This window comes from Lepidochelys olivacea, assembly GCF_965140295.1.
Source record: "Lepidochelys olivacea isolate rLepOli2 genome assembly, chromosome: 8".
In the NCBI taxonomy this organism is placed as follows: Eukaryota; Metazoa; Chordata; order Testudines; family Cheloniidae; genus Lepidochelys; species Lepidochelys olivacea.
The window spans coordinates 53,318,810-53,341,702 of record NC_140418.1 but is presented as its reverse complement, the minus strand read 5'-3'; the positions used below and the strand labels follow the sequence as shown (position 1 = coordinate 53,341,702).

Here is a 22,893-nt window from a genome sequence, read left to right as displayed (position 1 = left end):
TGAAGTGTTTGGGAAACTTCATTTGGGATAACAGGACCTGTGTGTATCATTTTATATTACGAAAATGACAGACTTTATATGAGCTTCTATTGTCCAGGAGAGGCTGGGCAGTACAAGAAGCACCTATCTAGGGAAAGTCTGGGACGAGGAGTTTGCTGGTGCTGCCCTGCAGTATGATTAATGAGTGGCAGGCTATAGCACCCATATAGTATAACTGGGAGTGATTTACGTGCTGGAGGCTGTGTGGGGGTAGGCCAGGAGTGGTTGCTCTCACAGTGATGCAGTGTAAAAGGCAACCCAGGTTGGAAAATTGAGGGAACACAGCTGTCCATAAGTCCAGACTGTACCCTGTGTAATGTCACAACATCGACATGGAAGTAGGTGTCCTTCATGTCGAGAGCCAGGAACCAGGCCTGGTTTGGGAGGAATAGGACAACAGATGCCATTGTCATCATACAGAATTTGGATTTTCTGATATAGGTGGTTGAGAAGGAGGTAGCACCCTCCACCCTTCTTTGGGATGAGGAACTACGGGGAGTAGAAGCCTCTCCCCATATACAGAGGTGCTACATACTCTATAGAGCCTTTTTTAAGAAGAGCATCTGCTTCTTGTTGGACAATGCACTGATGAGATGTTACCCCAGTTGTGGGCGAACAGGGCAAGACAGTCCCCAAAGACAACATGGGGCACCATGGGTGGCAATGAGGAAGACTCACAGTTCTCAACCAACGCGTCACAACTGGGGCCTTGGTAGTTGGTGGGAGAGGGTCGAGGAGGCGGCCGTGGCTGAGACTTGGAAGCACGGCCACTGGAACCCTGCTGCCTGCATGGGGCATCCTGTTATTGTTGGTAGTAGGCCGGGTAGCGCATGTGTGGGTTCGGACAGAACTGTTGGCACTATTGCCTGCTCCACTGAGCTGGGGTATAGATCCCTAGGGATTGCAACATGGCCCTGGAGTCCTTCAGTGAGCGAAGGGACTCGTCCGTCTTTGCATAGAACATTTTGTCCTCTTCAAAGAAGAGGTCCTCGATAGTAGTTTTGCCTCCCAAGGAAAGCCGGATGACTGTAGCCATGAGTCACAAGTGCATGACTATTCCTATTGCAAGGGAGTGAGAGGATGTGTCTTCCACATCAACCACTGCCTGGAGGCCCATCTCGGCAACTAGGCATCCCCTCATCCACCAGTACCTGAAATTGCTGCTGTTGGTCTGGTGGCAGTTTGTCCCAGAACTCTGCTAGCCGCACATCGTTATTAAAATATTTGGCTAGCAGAGCCTGATAGTTCATTATGTGAAATTGTAAGGCTGCCGCAGAATACACCTCTCTCCCCAACAGGTCCATACGTTTAGCCGTGCAATCTGCAGGTGTCGATTTCTGCAGGTGCTGGCATGCCCGTTCAGCAGCCGCGTGGATGACAAGAGACCTGAAGGGTGGGTGGGAGAAAAGAAAATCTGCTCCCAGACAAAATACCTCAGCTCTGCCCTCTTAGGAGCGGGGGCACATGAGGAAGGGTGTATGACACTGCGTGCACTGGACTGAGAATGGCCTCGTTAATACTGAATGAGGCCCTGAAGCTGGAGAATGTCCAGGAGCTCTTCAAGCAGCGTGGAGGTGGTGGTGGGATGGGTGATGCAGGCATCAATGAACAGTCCAGACGGGCACCATCGGATCCTTCTTGCACCAGGCTTTTCCCTCCCCACCCAGGGAAGCTTGGGCACTGGTGTGGTGGTCTCTGCATGCAACGTCTCACCAAACCTTGACTGGTTTGGGGAGGAAACGCTGTGTTTATGAGCAGTCTGCTGCAGGGACCTGCTCTTGTGCCCGTGAGAGTACTTCTTACTCTCACACCTCGGCTCATCCTTCATCAGTGATACTGCTGGATCTGGGGCATGAGAAGTGGTCAGAAGGGCACTCACCACCAGTGATGGTCGCTCTACCAGCGATTCTGACGGTCCCAGATCCAAATGCACATGCAGCCGCATTGACTCCTGAACCAGGAACTTACAGAGGCAGAGTTCCTGAGCTTCTTGGGTATGAAGTGGGAACAACTGGCAGATAGAGCAACACGCCGTGATGTCAACCTCACGGAGGCAACAGAAACACCTCTGGTGCTTGTTGCTCACAGAGAAGGGCCATGGTCAGGATATACAGTTCTTGAACCCCAGCATGCGGGGCACAGTCCCCAGGGAGAGGGGAGACAGTCCCCAAATGCAGGTGACTAATACTAACTACTACTAACTCTAACAATATTATATACAACTATCTAACAGCAGAACAACTACTATGTACAGAAAAAACAGATGAAATCATTTTCTTAGTAAAAACTAAGAGCACGAAGGAACAGTGGGTCCCAACTCAGGCCACATGACAGTAAGAGGGAACTGAAGAGGCATCGACCCGCATGGCCTACTATATCCTCTGCTGCAAGCAAGCACAAAGGACACTGCTAAGAGGACCTTCTGGCATATGGCACGCATTCACACCCACATTTGGAATACATACAGGGACCATCACTCAAAGAAAAAAATTGCATCTATCAGAAAAATAAGGAAAGCAATTCAGCAAACAGCTTCCAAAGCACAAACATTTTATCCTGAAGATGACTTAATTCAATTTTAAAAATACCTGATTAAAAACTCTTTTAAATTGAATACATGGGCTTTCCCTAGTGCAAAGAGATATCGGTTGATTTGCTAGCTGTTTCTTTTGCATTATTTAAACAGACTACCCCTCCACTGGAGACAAAAATCAGGCCTTTTCGTATGCAACTGAAAAAGCTCCTTGCAACAAGGCAGAATTCCCGCTCTAGCCTGATTTCTACGGTTGATGGTTGTGTGTAATGTACCACAATAAGTAAGGGGGTTTTACGTTGATGAGAGGAAGCAAACCAATATAAATACAAAGCGCAGGTGATGTGAGGATTGATTGCCTTTTTGTGCACTTGTTAAAATTTACCAACAAAGCAATATACCATCAGGTCAGCCCAATAGGGACCTGGCACTGAAATCCCAGAAATTTCAGTAAGAAACTTTTTAAAAGGATGAAATTGCATGGCATAATGCTGCTTGAAACTGGACCCTCAGTCTGTGAACCTACAGTTTTACAGCAGGCAATACCAATTCCTTCTTCCAGTGAATAAGTAATATACAAAATATGAATCCTAAGAGCACCCCAGGAGAGATAAAATGGATGTAACGGTCAATGACAGAAGGTCCAGAGGACACAGAGGTGACAACATTTGCATGAGATTCCACTAAGAATAGAAGTAAGAAGTCAGTATAACTACAGCATGTTACAAAAGTATTACTTACATATGTAACATGGGAAAGGTATTACATATCATCGGGTATAACCAGTAGCTGACTTGATTGGTTTGACCGAGACTACCAAGCCTTCTTACCAGCAATGTTCTGACAAATTCAACCTTGTTACTACTACTCATTCAACACTTATAAGGTAATAAAAGCAAACCGAGAATCAGGCTCTGGGGGGTCATTTGGATCCAAGATAAGGATACCTACCTGAAAGTATGACAGTGATGTTTAGCACAATGAATATGCCACAGAACAAGCCAACCCTGAAAGTGGTCCATGCTGGTGCAGGCTGTAAATAGAACAATAGTTGGCTTAAGGGCACAATACTAATTTATCTGCAATGCACATTCATTTTCAGAATAAATGTCATACCAATTAATGTAGCATTCTACCCTATATTCTAATATCTCCTTCCCCTGTAAGATGAAGTTTCTTAAATCCTATAAGTACAACATAGCACTTGCCTAGAGCATTATGCAATGTCAGAACAGAGAGCCCAAGTGTATTAATGTCTTCTGAGAAATCTGCCAGGTCTTTACACCAGCATTCCAACACAGAAGAGCACAGCCAGAACTATCTATACCAACAGTAAGTTTGAAAGGCTAACATTTATTTCCCCATATTATTCACCTCTCCACCATTACTTTGCCTTAATACATTAGCCCTTGCAAAGCCATTTTCAAATTTTCTGAGACTAAAGTAGGTTACCTTTTCTAACCACCAAATAATTTAAGGTGCTGGTCATCTCTCATGACAGGTAGAAACACCCATTCCAATATATTTGCACTTTTACATTCTGCTGAGGGGCTGAAATGTAATTTGACACATCAGCTAACCTGAGAGGAAAACAGGAACTATGGAATTTAAATTCTCACCTGAGCAGCTCCCAAGGGTGGGACACGTAAACGCTTCATGGCCTTCTGTCTGTCTCCATCTTCTAACTCATTGGTCACCACAGTCTATGGGCATAAATCACAAGAATTGAAAGCAGGGGTCTACCCAGTGAAAGAGAAAGTGACTGAGTGACGACTCATAATAATGATGTAATTGATGTGTAATGTATTACTCTTAACCATCACTGTAATTTCACATAGTGAAAGTTAGCAGCTGAAACCAGTGTACACATAAACCCACAAACTACAAGTGATCAATGCCAGAAATTAATGGCTCTTTCAAATCAATTAATAGTTGCATTGGTAATTAAGGCATTTATTCACAAGACAGTACAGGAGCTCAGGGTTATTACTGGTGAAGGGAGAGAAGAGCATAGTTTCTCTATATAAAGTGGAAGTAATACACAGTTCAGCATTCTCTACCTCTGTTTCAGAGATGAGCTGGTTGATTTTCTTGCAAGTATAGAATGGTGCCACCTCCACATGGGCCACCCGCCAGTCTGCACCCCGGGGTGTCTCCAGGATCTTGTCATGCTTCTTCAGGATCTTACGGAATCCTGTGAAATTCAGGTTCTAGAAACAAGAAAAAAAACAACACTTTTTTTAGTCTCAGCTAACAATGAAGAACGTTGAAATCTGGTAATATTCCAGTGGTAGCGGAGAAGGAACAGTCAATAAGGGTTGTTAATTAGAGATCCTTTTGTATAAATATTTCAGGAGGGTTGTTTGATCTATAGAGCTATTAAATAAAGGAATAAATATTTATTCAAAAAATAATAGTAAGACTGTATGGATGGAGAGCATGAAAAATATGAAATTATTTGTAGAGAACTTAAGTCTAATACCTTATTCAGTCTCATGAGAGTAACGTATGCAATACCAGCATTAGTCTCTAAGGTGCCACAAGTACTCCTTTTCTTTTTGCGAATACAGACTAACATGGCTGCTACTGTGAAACCTATTAAAATAGAGTTAATCAAAAAAAGACAATGTATATTCAGAGAAAAGGGTTGTGTCAATACCATCCAATATACTCATTTGCACAGATGTTTCAAAGGTTCAAAAGCAGCAGATGACCTGAGAGTGCTAACCCACACACAAAATTACACCCTTTTTTTTTGCTTAGAAATAAAACAGATGTTTATATATAAAACAAGAACACAATTAAGAGCAAATCTGTAGAACGAAAGTGATCACAATTAACTATAATAAAGCATGAGATAAAATGGACTAGACACAGAAGAATATCAACATAACACACTGAACCTTGTGGAACATACATTTTTTTACTCTGCAAAGTGAAGTTGCTGCCACCTCTCCTTCCCTGACCAGACAGGCAACCTTCTGGATGAAAATTCAATGTAGATAGCTGAGCTTTGGCTATACTGAGCATTTTTCCCACAGTAATTTTGACTCTGATGGTCTGTTTGTACGGTCTCAGGTAACAGTAGCTCATTCAAGTATGTCCTGTGTACCATATCACAGTTTGCCTATATACTGACAGTTATTTTGAGCTCTTAACTGAAATTTATACATACAGAAAGTTGAAAGAGGGTAATTTTGTAAGAACAAAGTTGCTTTTAGCTTCATCCTCTTATCCAGGCGTCCACTGCCCAGGCATCACACCTACTTGTCTTTTGGGGATTTTTTTCCCTTTCTTTCTTTCGGATAGGGAAGGCTACAGATTCCTAGTTCCTTCATTTTAAAACCAAGATTGACCACATTAATACTAGAGACTACACAGCAGTACAGCATAACACACTCAATAAGATATATCCTTGTCAAGAAAAATTAGAAAGCATTTTACATGTCATGGCAATTAAATCCAGCCAAGTGTGTTCCTATAACAGGATTTTGCATTATGTGAATAGAAAACAAGTCTGAGCTTGAAGTCAAAGGGAGCTGAGAATATTTAGGATCTGTTCAAGATCAGGCCCACAGTAATTAGTTGAAAAAAAGAGGGTTAATATCAGAGGTATGTGTAAGCCAAGATTCATTAGTTTAAATATTTTTAAATACAAAGTAATGGAAAAGCTCATTATAGCAACTAGGAGTAGACTGAAGACTGCTATGATCAAGCATATTTGAAATACGGTGGTATCTAACTATGCAAAGAAATCACCAAGAGCACTTCATATTCCAGTCAGCTTAGTCAGCCTATTACCAGCTATACAGATAGACCAGAAAGGAATTTTATTTTTTTGTTTATAAAAACAAGCCCATGGACTAGATTTGAAAGAAAAATACAGAGAATGGCAGAATTCAATGCCTTTGGGAGCGGCTCCAACTACTCTACTGAAATGATTTTCAATCTAATTATGCCTGGAGTGATTTAATATCAGACCCTCATTGTGCAGTAGGTAAGGAAGGGACAGGGAGATGGGAATAGGAAGCCAATGCATTAATGATCTGCATTACCGCAGACAAGAGAGACTTTAATTACTTCCTATTGGAAAAATCCAGCATTTCACCCCTGGGACAGCAGAGCCTTGTTTCATAAAGTTGAAATGAAAAAATGTAACAAAATGATAATTTTGGTCACAGATTTTACTGTTGCCCTGAACTGACTAATGTTATTTGCTGGTGTGAGTAATCAGCTTATCTCAGGAAGAACAGCCCAATATTTTTTACAACATCTACCCTAGAGTTCTTCTTACAGTGGAGCTTCCTCTTCTGACAGTATAAGTTCCATGATTCCAAAGCTGTGCGCTAAAGAAGTTAAACACTGTTAAATGGTAGTTTCAATGAAGGACTTTTGCAGTGATACAAATACAAAAGCAAAAACTCAGAAATAATTTACTTAGCCTGAAATTCTGTATTTTTCTTACTACTGAAGATAATCCTGTTTTTGAATAGAAGCTCTCTCCTCCAAACTCAGCTTCTATTTCTATTAGATACTAAAGTGAAGTCCATAAGCCTAAATTAAATATCAGTTTACCAACATATAAATGACTAATATCACAAAACCACAGTGACAACTTACATTATGCAATATTATGCAAAATCACGTAGGAGGAGAGAATGGGCTCAGAGAGAAAGTGCTTGCTTGTACGTAATGTCTGTTAATTAGAAAATTCAGGATCTCATGCAAGTCAAATACATGTAGGTTGAACTAGGATATATTGATGTTTTTAGCCTTGCCATTCTTCCACCGTAACAGTGGATTTTAATACTCCCTCCTATTATATCTTGCTCACTAGGTTCTTTTCTCAGTTTGCTCTTTTCAGAAACCCATTATCTTTGTGCTGCTGCACTGTGTAAAGGCACTGCTTTCTATGATGAATTCATCAGTTTGTGGTTACTAATTCCAAGATTTCCCCTTTTATGTTCACATTCTTATATCTGTTCCTCTATTAGTGAGATCTAAGTGGTAGTTTTACTATTTGGGTCACAACCTTGTTTTTTAATTGAGGAATCTTTGATGATGATAAATGTTTGGCTGACACCCACACATAACTGGGCAGTTAATGACTCCATGGGTATGTATCCTGCAGTTTTAAGTAGCTTTAGAATTGGTGCATGAATTTTTTGTTGTTGTTCTACTGCAGTCTGTAAAAGATATCTACTGTTTCATCTTAATTCTTCCTTCTTTGTAACCCAACTCAAAAAGCTTCACCACTATACAAACTGTAGCTTGAGAGAATTGTAAATATATTTGACATAATGCCACCCACCTTCACTTCACGTTCTATTTCTTCTATGCAGATTAGTACAATCTACGTTAACATTCCAATTATGAGATTCTTCCCACCTGGTTTCATTTATGCCTAAGCAGGTAACTGCCGTAATTTATTAACTCATCTAGTGCTTTCCACACTGCCTGCGTTTGTGTTCAGACACTTTTTCACACATGTAACTCTTTGTCCTTTGTTTTAGAACAACTTCATCTGTTTTTCTCACTTTCCAACTTAGTGTAAAACCCTCAAAGATGCCCTGCCAGTTTTGGATGCAAATGGGTCTGCATAAGTGGAGACTTCCAAATCCAAATAGGCTCAGAGTTTATACCAATGTTTAGAAAATATAAAATTATCTTCTCTTTGGCACATTTACTAGTTGGTCTCTATCATCAGTGACTCCTTCCTTCCTTCCTTCGTCATTGTCATAAATATAAAGGGAAGGATAAACCCCTTTAAAATCCCTCCTGGCCAGAGGAAAAATCCTCTCACCTGTAAAGGGTTAAGAAGCTAAAGGTAACCTCGCTGGCACCTGACCAAAATGACCAATGAGGAGACAAGATACTTTCAAAAGCTGGGAGGAGGGAGAGAAACAAAGGGTCTGTGTCTCTCTGTTGGTATGCTGCTTTTGCTGGGGATAGACCAGGACTGGAGTCTTAGAACTTTTAGTAAGTAATCTAGCTAGGTATGCGTTAGATTATGATTTCTTTAAATGGCTGAAAAAAGAATTGTGCTGAATAGAATGACTATTTCTGTCTGCGTGTCTTTTTTGTAACTTAAGGTTTTGCCTAGAAAGATTCTCTATGTTTTGAATCTAATTACCCTGTAAGGTACCTACCATCCTGATTTTACAGGGGTGATTCCTTTACTCCTATTTACTTCTATTTCTATTAAAAGTCTTCTTGTAAGAAAACTGAATGCTTTTTCATTGTTCTCAGATCCAAGGGTTTGGGTCTGTGGTCACCTATGCAAATTGGTGAGGATTTTTACCAAACCTTTCCCAGAAGTGGGGTGCAAGGGTTGGGAGGATTTTGGGGGGAAAGACGTGTCCAAACTACGTTTCCCAGTAAACCCAGTTAGAGTTTGGTAGTGGCAGTGGTTATTCCAAGGACAAAAGATAAAATTAATTTATACCTTGGGGAAGTTTTAACCTAAGCTGGTAAAAGTAAGCTTAGGAGGTTTTCATGCAGGTCCCCACATCTGTACCCTAGAGTTCAGAGTGGGGGAGGAACCTTGATAGTCATGGTATCTAAAGGAATCATTTGCACTGTCCTCATCTTACCAGGCCACAGAAGAGATTCCTGATAATAAAGTCCAAGAGCCTAGTATTCTTTTTTAAAAAGAAATAAAAGGAAAAAGTGGCCAACCTGGCTTCACCAGGAAGTGAGCAAAAATCTGAGGTTACTCTGTCTACTTCAGGGTTGTGAACTAGCTGCCATTGCTGTAAGTAACTGAGTGCTTCCAGTAGTACTAGAAGCCTGTATCAGCTTACAGGCCAATTTGCAACTTGCTTTAACACTAGCCTGGACCAAGATTTTCCAACCTGGGAACCTAAAGTAAAGCAATTAAATCCATGTTTAGGGATCTAAATACATTATCTAATTTGGGAAATACTGAGTACCAGCAAACCCACTGAACTCTAGGGGAGCTGCAAATCCTCTGAAAAATCAAACTACTAAAGCCTTGTCTATACTATGGAACTTCACAAATTAATTCCCAATGGCAGGATTCGGTTTGGTAAAATTCCCTAGCATAAATTATTTAGGTGACTATAGAAGGATGTAGGTGCTTTCTTTTAGGCACCCAAGTTTGAATAGCTAGTTAAATTCACAGGCTAAAAAAAAATTGGTTATGAAATTTTCAGTGTCACACACATTACATACAATATGACACTTGAAGAAACAATTTTTAAAGTATTAAATGTCAAAAACAAATTAGTGCACATTATGAGCCATTATTCTACAACGAGGTAAAGTAAAAAAAACCATCAATTAAATTAAATTATTGGAACACAAATCAGTCTTTACAACCATTACAATCCCATTTTTCAGTGCTACAAATCTAAATATGCCTAATATTTAATTTTTATACTTGCCTCCAGGCTAACAATTTTTATGCCAAGTTGCATCCCACAGAATTTAACAGAAAAGTTAGAAACTCCTGAAAAGGCGGGTTTTAAAAGAGAAAATGTTGATGCAGTCAGTTACAATGAGGTGAACGACACTACTATGGTAACACAAAGAAAGAAACTAAATGTATAAACATCCTCATACTTCTTTCAAAATTTTAAGGTATAACAGTTTCTTTCCAGACTCTCAAATCTGGCTTTACATAGAACAGAACATGAACAAGTATATGGCCTCAGAGTTATAGTAGTGACCTATTTACTCTCCCATTCTCAGTCTCAATGTTCTGGCATCTGATTGCAACAAGATGAAGAAATCCAATGACTAAGAATGGCATGAGCACTTAGGGCTCATGGGAAAACTGTGCCATTCTTTTCTTCGTACCTGATAGTTCTGCAGTAAGATGAGGCTGAGGTAGAACTCACTGAAGGCCAGTTTTAGGTCTCTGATGTTCCTATGCTGAACACGCTCCTCATGGGACAGGTGGAAGACTGCCTTTCTGCGCTGCCGCACTGTGGTAAGACCACTAGTTTCTTTCTGTGCATCCAAAGATGACTGTAGTTCATTCTGAAGGGTAGCGGACCTGCGCTGAGCTTCGGCAAGCTTTTCTGTCAGCAAGGAAAAGAAAGTGTCAAATACCACAAATGGAGCGGGTAGCAACTTGTCTATGAAGGCTGAAATAACTTATTAACATTGTGTATATTGCCAAGTGCTTTTGCGGGGGACAGGGTGTTGAGTGGAAGCATTAATTGTGTGACTTAGGGCTTGTGCACATGAGAAGTTATGGCATGGCAAGCCAGGGAGTGACTCTACAGTGCACTAGGCTTGTCACTCTGTAGAGTCACACACTGGCTTGTTGCGCAGTAACTTGCTGTGTAGAGAAGCCCTTACACCACTAATCCCTAAAATTAATTAAAAATAGAAATAAATAAGGTTGCATTTCTTTCCAATCATTTTACAAGTATTTTATAATCAATTAAAACTCAAATATCCCAAGAAACTGGTAAATATTACCCACTTTTTACAGGTGGTCCAACAGAGAAGTTAAATGACTTTCCCTCGATTATGCATCACAGCAGTAACAGAACTAGGAATGGTACCCAGGTCTCCAGACTTCCAGTCCTGTGCTTTAACTTCTAGACAATGCTCCCTCCAGGAACACAAATATTTGCCATTGACAAAAGGAATCACAGCTGACAGCCTCTCCTGACCTCTACCCATAAGTGTGTGCATTATTTATAGCTCCTATCAGCCAAAACTCCTGACATGGTGTTATTCCAGTATCATAGCTGGAGGCAGGCAGGCAATCGACCTTCCTATCCTTCCTGCAAAGCAAGATCACCTTGATCGATCAGTTCATCAGCACTCACAGAGAGAGTGCCAGTCACAACATGTCATTTGTGTTGTTCTAGCCAGTCCTTCAGCCACGCACTGGCTAGGCTGTCAGTGGCACCAGACCCCCAAACTGACATAGTATACCGCAGCCCAGAACCCCTGAGCAATCTGTCAGTCTCAGCCTCCCAAGTAGCTGGGGTTACAGGATCATGCCAGCACGCCAGACATGCAAAGCAAGATATGGCATAAAATACCAAACTGATTTATAAGATACCAGTGGTTGAACTTTCACTTTTTCTCTTGTCAAGAGTGTGACATCAAACATCCTTAAGGGCAGAGTAAGATGCTCTTGCTTATTGGTTCTCACATCCTAAGAAGGCATTAAGTAACACTCATAACAAGAACAAAAGCTTGTTAGCTAGTATTATGAAACCTGATATCAGTTGGTAAGGCACTTTAGGTTTCTTTGTACCTGTTGTTGGACCGGAAAATGTAACCTTTAATGTGGTCATAAAGAAATCAAAGAAAAAACAATGGGGTTAAATTAATCTGATGTATGGAAGAGCTCCGAAGAGAAATTTTACTTTTGTCAAGTTACATGCAACAGACAAATGTGGATTCTACTGCAATGAGAGATTATGATACCAACACATGCAACAGTTTAAAAATACAAACAGTCTACAATCGGACAAATCAGAAACTGAAAAGAGTCACTTATGTGGTCACCTAATTCTCCCTTCCCGGCAATTCAGGTTCACACTCTGTACCACACTGCTCAGTGTTTTGCCAGTTTAGCTTTAAAGGGACAGTCAACTTGAATTTTTTTCAAACAGGCTTTTTAAAAATGAATTTTCTAAAGAAACAACCTATACTTAGTTTGTCCTGAATTTTTTAAAAATCCTTTTAAAAACTGCTCCTTGGCCTATTTTTAGAAGAGTCTTTTGGCAGGCGTCAAAGCACCACCACTAAATAAAGTCGCTTTCCCCCCTTGTTTCTGTGCAACCACCCACCAATGACTTACTTCTTTACTCACTCAGTTTCAACTTTTCTGCACCCGTTACTGGTAAATATTGCAGAGCCAGGGGATTGGTATGTATCCTCAACACTGAAATCGATGGCAGACAAAGTGCAGACAAATGCACAAACTACAACAGGATTTTCACCTGTTGTCTCTTACAACTGTAGTAATATAATATGTGATTTGTAACAGTAAGTACACAAATTTGAGATGGAAATATTATTTTCATGTTAATTGTGCCCCCTTAAGTGATTGTACAATTAGGCATCTGCTATGAGGCTATTCCACAATCCATTAGCTCTCGGTCTGTTTTTTTTAATATTCAACCTAAATTTTCTCTTTAATATTAATGTTATACCCCCTCCTGTACCATGCAAAGTTTCTCTCTGCATTAATCTTCAAATCTTTGGAGTGTAATTTCTGCCTTTAGTCGGTTTCAGTTATTGTAGCTATTCTAAATCTTGCTTCACTCAATCCCACTAGCCCCCTCACTCACTTTTAGAGTTCCTTTGAAATGCCTCCCCTCTGTCAACACCTTTCTAGTATTGAAAAGCCCAGAACTATGTGCCATGAGAAATCATAAAACTTTTCTGAAAAGACCACTAAAATCCTCATATCACAGAAACCGCCAGCCCTGTCCATATCTGAGTAATCTTATCAGTGAAATATAATGAAAAAAATCTCTACTCAGAATACAAGGGGGACATCCTGGATCTACCCAACTGTCTCGTGGAACAGTTTCAGTGATTAGGACTTTGCAAAGGCTAAAGTCACAGTAAAGAAACTTGAGCATTATCTTTCTGAAAAAACTGCTGTTCCTAGAGCTCTTGGATGTCCACACTAGAGCTGTTACCAATATCTAATTGATTGCCAATTAACTCAAAGTAGTTAACAAGTTTGTAAAAGGCTAAATGTCATCTAAAACGCCACATCTTAAAATGTTTGCTCCAGGTTAAAATAAAACTAGGGAAGACAAGTCCAGTGACAGCTGAGGTACATCACAAGAGCCAAGAAAGGGTAAACTGAACTATTAGGAGGAAGAAATTTTAAGTCAGACTCTTATTAAAGATGTTTATTCTTGTTAACACCTATTGTACTTAAATGACTAAACACCATTTTGAATAAAAATGCCTTTGTTAAATATAAAAAAACCCTTTTAACAGGAGTTCTAACATCTTAATTTAAACACACACCTCAGATCACCCAGTGGTTCTCTGAAATTGTATACTATTTAAGGTTAAAAAAAAAAAAGGCAGGAAACTCCCCTGAAGAGCTGACATTACAAGCCTTTCTTTCTTTATATATGTAATAAAGAAACAAAAAAGAGCAAAAGCCCAATTTCTTAAAAATCCTTTGCAAGTCACTTAAAAGTGGTTGGAAAATTCTGCTTTGTTGAAGACAATAACTAGCCTCTTTGCATTTTTATTCTGGGAGCCCATGGAAGGCTGTAGGGATTTAAATAACCCATCAATGAATCTTACACCTTATTAAATACCATTTTATTACTTTGACATGTACAGAATGAAAATAAGGCAAATATATTATGTTGCTATTGCTTTTTAAATCATCTACAGAATTGCTTAAGGCACATGCAAAGCAGAAAAGAAATAAATTTTTTAACCTACAGCAAGCCTTGCCAAAGTCCTTGGTGGAACTGCATTCTCTTTTGCAACACACAATATGACTTCAACTTTGTTGCTTTTAGTGACTTTTAAGCAATTTGCTACACAGAGGGTCAGAAAAAGTACATATTTAGAAATGGAAAACAGCCTCCAGGAGTTTACTGCACACTACATGCCCTGGTGTCCACTGACTGCAGAACCAAAGTGAAATTTCAGGGACAAAGGTTGAAGGGAAAAAAAGTGATAACTTCTGGGGCAATTGCCAAATTCCGTCTCCATCAATCATATTCTTAGACTCACCCATTACTTCCAGACTTGGCACAAGACCTCTCAAAAAGACAGGTTGACTGCTATCCATCTGTATGTGTGTGTCGCTGACTATGCAACTAGATATTCTATACAAACAGAAAGGGTGGGGGGGCAGGGGCGGAAGAGGGGCCAGCAACCAGTCCGTGGGTAAGATGTCTGCAGTAAAGAGCAAGCCAACAAATCCTCCTCTAGAGAGTGATCAAGAAGCATTCTCTGAAGACAAAAGTTTATCGTCTTGTGCAAAACTGGGAAAACAGGAGTATAAATTTCATGGGTTAAAGACAGAATGTTCCCCTGATATATCACTCCAAACAAGGATCTCGAAGGCCACTACATCAAAGAGTCAGCAGTAAAAACATGCCCCATTTCACTTCTGTTCACAGAGCTGGACTTAGGCCCTGTCTACATGAGCTGTTTTAACTGTTTGAAAATGTTACCTAGGGTACACACAGTGCCCAATCATATACCCATACTTATGTTCAAAAATTATGCCATTTACATTTAAGTGGGTACTCTACAACACAGTTTCTACTAATATGATTAAAAAAATGTGTTCACAGTATATAAATTTTGTTCAGAACTGAAGCTGGCAAACTAAACATGGGTGTACCTGGCATGGGTTCTACTCCCAATTTATACAGTCTCTTATTTAGAAATCTCCATTTGTTCCATGTTTTAAACTCTGCATCCATTTTTTTTTTTTACCTACTAAGTTAAAGCCCAATTTTCCTAAACTCAGTAATAAAGCCTTTCTACTATTATCATATGAAAAGAAACAGTTACTAACCTATCCATAACTGTTGTTCTTCAAGGTGTTTTGCTCAGGTCCATTTCACGGTAGGCACCATTGCGCACCATTGCTGGAAATGTATCCTCAGTGGTATTCGCCAGGCTGACTCTAGCACCCTCCAGTGTCAAACCCTTTTGTGCCGACGGTATAAGGGGCACTGCTGGCACTGCACCCCCTCAGTGCTCCAACAGAGAGGTGGAAGGGTGGGTTGTGGAATGGACATGAGCAAAACATCTTGAAGAAAAAACGTTACAGAAAGGTTAGTGACAGTTATTGATTCTTTGAGTGCTTGCTCATGTCCATTCCATTTTAGGTGACTCGCAAGCAGTACCCAAGAAGGTGGGCTTGGAGTTCATGGACATGCAGATTGCAACACTGCTCTCCCAAACCAGGCGTCATCTCAAGCCTGTTGGGTGATGGCATAGTGGGAAGAAAAGTTATGCAGAGATGACCAAGTTGCGCCTCCGCAGATGTCTTAGATTGGGATCTGGGCCAGAAATGCTGCTGAAGAGGCCTGAGCTCTTGTGGAATGAGCAGTCAAGATGGCCGGAGGTGGAATGTTCACCTGCTCGTAGCATGCCCGAATATAGGAGATTATAGGATGAGATTCTCTGAGGTGAAACCAGGTAGGGCTTTCATCCTCTCTGCTATTGCCATCAAGAGAAGTGGATGTGTGGAACAGTTTAGTCCTCTCGATATAGAAGGGCGGGCAGACCTAAACCCAGTGAGCGAAGCCACCACTCTTCTGAATTCTTGTGCGGCTTTGGGAAGAAATTGGCAGGAAAATGGCTTGGTTGCTAAGGAACTGCGAGACAACCTTTGGCAGGAAGGCCGGATGGGGACACTGCTGGAGCTTGTTCTTGAACACCACCTTATACGATGGTTCTGATGTAAGGGCCCTGATTCCGGAGACCCTTCTGGCTGTAGTAATCACTATCAGAAAAGTGACCTTCCAGGAGAGAAGCAGCAGAGGGGCCACAATGCTAGCAGCTCAAAGGGATGGCCTGTGAGTTTTGATAGGCCTAGGTTTAAATCTCATGGATAAAACCTCTCCAACCCTTTAAGAAAGTGAATTGTCATATTGTGAGAGAAAACTGACCTATCGCCCACTGGTGGGTGGAAGGCCAAAATTGCTGCTAGGTGCATCTTGATAGATGTGAGGGCCAGGCCTTACTGTTTTAGGTGGAGCAGTTAATCCAGAACAGATTGAAGGGAAGACCAAGTCAGAGAGAGGCCTCATTGGGATGACCATATTGAGAAACTCTTCCACATGGCAAGATAAGTAGCCCTAATAGATGGCTTCCTACTCCCCAGCAAGACCTTGTGAACTTGTTCCAAACAGGCTTACTCCTCCAAGTTCAGCCATGGAGCTTCTATGCAGTCAGGTGAAGGGTCCCAAAGTTTGGGTGGAGTAAACAGCCCTGCTCCTGTGAGATCAGGTCCAGGCAGAGCGAGAGCAACAGCAGAGGTACTACTGATAAGTCTAGCAGTGTGCCAAACCAGTGCTGGGGGCGGCCACCCCGGGGGCCATAAGAATAACTCTTGCCTCGTCCCACTTGATTTTCAGAAGGACCCCGTGAACCAGAAGAACTGAAGGAAATGTGTAGAATGGGAGCTCTGTCCACTGAAGCAGCAAGGCATCTGAAAGTAAGCCAGGCTGTGCAGGTGCAGCAAGCAAAACTGATGGCATTTCTTGTTCTGCTTGGTTGCATACATGTCTCCCTGGAGAGATGAACCTGGTGACCTCTGGGTGACCACTCATGATAAGAGGAGAAACATCTGCTGACTGACTGGCCAGGGCGTTCCGGGCTCCCAGAAGATGGGAAGCCTCAAGGTGGATGGAGTGCTATACACAGAATTCCCAGATGGAGGGCCTCCTGACACAGGGCAGAGGAGCATGCTCCTCCCTGCTTTCTGATGTAGAACATGGCCGCTGTGTTGTCCATCGGTACTTGTACTACTTCACCTGTGATCTGGGGGAGAAACACTTGGCAAGCTAAGTGGACCGCTCTGAACTCCCTCTCATTTATGTGCAGGAGGAGCTCTTCCTGTCCTGAGGGAATCAAGATGGCCTCCCCAACCCAGGTCTGAACCGTCCAACACTAAGGACACTGACAGCTGGGTGGGAGTGGGTGGGCAACAAAGGGGGCACCCCACTGCCGATCGGAGGTCCTTCCACCAGTCAAGGGAGGTAAGGACCGGGGGCTGGAACACTAAGCACTGAGTCCAAGTGGTGCCTGTTCGGTGAGCTAACCACTTCTGCATGAGCCTGAGGCACAGCCCTGTGTGCCATACTATGTAAGTGCATGTAGCCAAGTGTCCCAGGAGCTTGCAGCAAATCCATGTTTTTGTGATTGGGTGAGCCCTGACCCTGGATATCAGGTCTGACATGGTCTGGAATCAAGCCTCTAGAAGGAAGGCTCTGGCCTATGTTGAGTCTAGCACTGCCCTAATAAACTGCATTCTCTGTACTGGAATGAGAGTTGACATTTGTTCGTTATCAACTGGCTCAGTGCTTGGAAGGTGGTTTGGACCAGGGTGATGTTCTTTACTAGAGCCTCTCAGTGACCCTCGCTCAGTCAGTCATTGAGGTATGGGTAGGTTTGAATGCCTTGTCGTTTGAGGCAGACCACCACCACCGCCATGCATTTTGTAAAAACCGGGGGGCTGCGGACAGGCCAAGAGAGAGAATGGTGAATTGATAATGAGTCTGGTTTACTATAAACCTAAGGAATCTTCTGTGGCCATGGAAGATGGAGATATGAAAGTAAGCATCCTTCAAGTTGAGGGCAGTGTACCAGTCACCTGGATCCAGGGAGGGGATAATGGAGGCCAGGGAGACCATGTGGAACCTCAGTTTATTGAGATATCTGTTGAGGCGACACATGTCCAGGATGAGGCGAAGACCCCCTTTGGGATTAGAAAAATATAGGGAGTAAAACCCCTTCCCTCTCAAGTTTTGAGGCACCTCTTCCACAGACCCAGCCCATTTGAGGGTTTGCATCTCCTGGGCTAGGAGTTGCTCATGAGAAGGGATCCTGAAGATGGACAGAGATGGAGGATGGAAAGCAGGAATAGATGAAAACTGAAGGGTATAACCATTCACCATTATTGTTTAGCACCCAGCTGTCCAATGTAATGAGGAACCACACCAGGCTGAAATGGGAAAATCAGTCCAAAAACAACAGGGAAGAGGAGGAAGACGCCTGTACCAGAGGAGGGGCTTCCTCTCTTCGTCAGCCTTGATGGGGCCCACATCTTGTGTATCGGTACCAGAGTCAGGGTCCAGTGCCAAGCGGTGTGGGAGTCTGCCTCTCAGAAGCAATCGAGTATGACTGGTGGGACAACAGACCCTGTACCAGGGGAAACCCCCATGGGATCCATCTGGCCAGTTACCAGCAGAGGGACCCACACGTAATATGAGTATAGGTGGCAGCCCTTGGGATGGGTTTAGGGCTTCACTTCAGAATCTGACGAAGAGTCCTCCCGAGGTGAGCACGTGGGAGCGGTACCCCTCACTTCTGCTGTTTGGTGGTGAGGGTCTGGGAAATGATGCCAGACCAGGAATGATCTCGTAAAAGTAAGGTCGGCTTACACCTGTAAGGTACTGAAGGTCCCAGTGCTGGGAAGGAACTCTGAGCACATTGCTCTCTCCTGGTCATGCTCATCATAGCTGGCGGTTGTCTCATCAGAGTCGGTGGTACTAGGAGCAGTATTAAGTCCCTGACTGCTGCAAAGACCTTGGGGTAGAAGGCACCATAATTCCGCTGGTGCTGCAATGACTTCCTGGTGCCGGCAGGGGGTCCCGCACCAGACTCAACATCCCTCTGGGCAGAGTTGACGGTGCCACCATGGGACATGGGGTTGAGGAGTGACCCAACACAGGTCACACTCTACTGCCGTCCACTTCTTTTCCTTTCTTCAGCACCGGAGAGCAAACTCTCTCAGAGCACTGCTTTTTGTGTTTTTTCCTCAGCACCAGAGATGGAGAACCATGCCAGGAAATGCACAGTGCCAAAGGGGCGCTTCACACCAAGGCTGAAGTGCTCAGAGCCAAATCTGAGTGGCTTGGCTCTAACACCTGTCTAAAAGCAGTTTCCATGAGGATAGCCCTCAGTCTAACCTCTTTGTCTTTCTCTGAATAAGGCTTAAAGTCCCAACAAATCTGACATAAATCTTACGTAAGCCTCTCCCAGACACTTCAGACAACTGGAGTGTGGGTCACTCACAGGCATAGGCTTGCCACAGAAGGCACAAGGTTTGAAGCCCTGGGCATGCCCGGAACCAGGGGAGAAGGGAACCCCTCTATGATAAAGGAGGGGATCTAACTATCTACACAAGTATTATTCACAATATTTACACTACAATTATACTAAGAATATAATACACTAAGATACAGAGAAGAAAACCACTGGAAAATGCCTTGCCAAAGCAAGAAGAGTTGTTCCAACAACCGTCATGGACGGCAAAAAGAAACTCAGGAGGTGTGGGCTGGCAGCACCCCTTATATCAGCGTATAAGCATGCGGCACCAGAGGGCACTAGAGCTGGCCCAGCCTATACCAGTGAGAAAAATCTCTGGCAATGGTGCACGCAGTGCATTCACACCTAACGTGGAATGGACATGAGCAAGCACTTGAAGAAGAGACTTAATTTGCTAACAGTTAAGATTTTTAAGTGCTGGTCCAAGAAACAAATGGTTAGACATATTTAAAAACAAAAAACTCAAACATTAAAAAACAGGAGTCCGCTAAGATTAACTTCAACATTCTGTCACCATACCTAACACATTATCCTTTAACTCATGGACTTGTATTGGAATTCTCTGTCATTTTTTGTTGCCTCTAATGAGGTGGTCTTCCTCCATACATTTGGTAACTTTTAAAAAATATATATTATAATTTAGAAAAGGAGTACTTGTGGCACCTTAGAGACTAACCAATTTATCTGAGCATAAGCTTTCGTGAGCTACAGCTCACTTCATTGGATGCATACTGTGGAAAGTGTAGAAGATCTTTGGACATCTCCGACTCAAGGAATATTTCCAACATACCTCTGAACAACATACTAATCCACAGAGACCTCCCTACCAACACTACAAAAAGAAGGATTCCAAGTGGACTCCTTCTGAAGGTCGAAACAGCAGACTGGACTTCTACATAGATTGACAAAGTGACAAGTCTAAAATGGTGTCTGAAGGAGTTTTGGTTACTGCTGTTACTTTTGAATCATAGAATATCAGGATTGGAAGGGACCTCAGGAGGTCATCTAGTCCAACCCCCTGCTCAAAGCAGGACCAATCCCCAATTTTTGCCCCAGATCCCTAAATGGCCCCCTCAAGGATTGAACTCACAACCCTGGGTTTAGCAGAGCATATTTTAGATGACTAAACAAAACAAATTAAGAAAAATATTTTAGGTTTTTTCGGTGTTACTTTTTTGCATTTAACAGTGCCCGGATACACGAGTTTCACTTTTGTTTCATGTACTAACATGAAAATATAACATTCATGCACACTACTCTGGAGATGAGGGGTAGAGAACTCAACTGCATGTTCTTCCCTAGGCATAGAAGGAAGGGATAAAACAAAGCAGCAGTTGCTGTTTTAGTATGAATAGATGATCCTGTGAAATAAGGTTCAAACCAGAATGATCCCACTAATGGGGTCTTTTACATCAATGGGATATGCTCCTTTAAGGGGTCACCCACCCTGACCCCTTCCCAGCCAGGACTTTTCCACCAGGTCAAGGTAGTGCAATTTGACCATGCAATGAAGGTAGTTTTTGTAAGTCGAGGCATAAGAATCCTAGTGGGCTAAGAAGGGTGAGAGTGAGACGTTTCTTTTGGAAGCACAGAGTTACGTTTAAGGTGCATTGAGAGTGAAGGTGGCAGTCACTTTCTGAGGACACACTTTGTTATCTGCTTTCCCATTTTAAGTCTGAAGCTAGGGAGCTGGTCTGAAGGGGAAGGAGGGTGGCAGCAGCAGGATGAAAGGAGTTTTCATGGGGCTTGAGAGAAGCAGCAGCCATGTATGGGACAGGGAATTTCCTCCATGGAGCCAACAGAGCAGGGACAATCAACAGAGAAGAAGAGACTACTTCCCTACATGGAATCTGGGCAGAGGGCAGCAGCAGTGAACAATTACTGACATTTGAGTTTTATTAATTATTATTTCCCTCATAGCCCAGCCTCTGGTGCTTCCCTCAATGAAGTCATCCCCGGTGCTTATCACAATGTTTAGAGGCATAAATTCAATATTATGTATTCACTTCTCGATTAAATCAGAGCAACTGACAGACTAACAGGAGGCACCCTAAACTTTGTTATACAAAGTTTTAGTAACTGACAAAATGCTAAGAAAAACTATGGCAAATATGAATAAATCATATTCATATATAAATTGCTCCCCCCCCCCATGAAACCCATTTCCAACATTTCCAAAACAGGATGGAAACTGGTCCAAAATCTGACAGCATGTTACTATAATACCACTGTTGCAAAGTCTTTTCTAGAATTATTATTACACAAATGACAGACTCCGAGCTATCAGTTTTAATCTTTATTTCCAGTTTATTTATACATTACGAGAAACTTCACTCCAGTGGACATTTCAAAATGCTATACTAACAAAAATGGGTATAACGTTCATGGAAGAAACACAGCAATTATAACACCTTTGCTAGGTTTCTTCATTTTTCAGTCCCATCAACTCTAATAAATTTGAACAGAAACAGAAGCACAGTTTACATTGCTGCATAATGTATTTGCCAGATACCTGCCATTGGCTATAGGGTTGTGTGCATCAGGAAGTTGCACTGGTTTAACAAACTGTTTTTTTAAACCTATCTAGTTCATCTGGCACAAAAGGCTGTTGGATACACTCATATTTTTGTTTAAGCATGGCATATTCTGGTTTGGCTTAAGTCTATTTCTAACCGAGCTAAACTGAAATATGACACTCAGACCAAACAGGACCATCCACACAGCTTTTTTGGAACAGATTTAGTTATATCATTTTAAATTCACACCTTAAGCTAAAGCAGCTTTCTTACATAGACACACCCTATGATTTTCTGATGGTAGACCTTCAGGAATGTTATAGTTATTCTGTGGGTTTGGAAGTCTTAGATCTTTGTGTGCTATACCTTCCACTAATTCTATTAGAGGTAGATAAGCAACTTACCTGAATAAAAAGTGTTGATTTTGGCAAGTTCCTTCTCACAGGTTTGGAAGAACTTCTCCTCAAACTTGGCAAAATACCTCTTCACCGTGTCCTCATCTGTGACTGTGAAACAAGAAGAAAAAGTTTATAGTAAGAGAATAAGGAAAGAGGGTTATGAAATCACCTGCCAATGTTAATTTTGGTCTCTCTTGGTGGCAAATGTGAAAATATTTCTCCAGAGAACTAGCCATCTTCCCTGTAATAATTGGCAGAATGTCAGGAAATATCAAATCCAAATACTCCTTGAGGGGACATAACCCTCACTTGACTGGAACGTTTTTTGTTCTCTTATTCCAAATCTTTGCTGCAATGGAGTTTAACAATGCCCAAAATCTAGCAGGGAGAGGAAGGAGGAAGATTAATCAAGATGAGTAATGACACACAAGGTGCAGCTACTGAGGGCACAAAGACATATCACCTCAATTTCACTATTGAGTTCACTTTCCTGCCTAAACACTGCTGTAGGTTTCATGCACTCTCATCCTGGTCCCTAAACCAACTTTCTGTACAGAAGCTGCACCTCTAGCAACAGATCAGATGAAAAGACTGCTCTTTTACTCTAGGAATTCAGGCTGGACTTTGTGTTAGC

At 42.1% G+C, this 22,893-nt stretch overlaps 1 protein-coding gene across 2 annotated transcripts in view; it reads right to left on the bottom strand.

Moving 5' to 3' along the window:
- Nucleotides 1-22,893, bottom strand: part of XPR1 (xenotropic and polytropic retrovirus receptor 1) — a 238,174-nt gene that overhangs the window by 71,409 nt on the left and 143,872 nt on the right. For both annotated transcript variants that reach the window (XM_084637868.1, XM_084637867.1), the window contains exons 3-7: nt 22,266-22,367; nt 10,394-10,617; nt 4,633-4,782; nt 4,192-4,275; nt 3,524-3,605 (exon numbers count right to left, since the gene is read on the bottom strand). In XM_084637868.1, the coding sequence (XP_084493994.1) occupies nt 3,524-3,605; nt 4,192-4,275; nt 4,633-4,782; nt 10,394-10,617; nt 22,266-22,367 (642 nt within the window). The remainder of the gene's footprint in view (nt 1-3,523; nt 3,606-4,191; nt 4,276-4,632; nt 4,783-10,393; nt 10,618-22,265; nt 22,368-22,893) is intronic.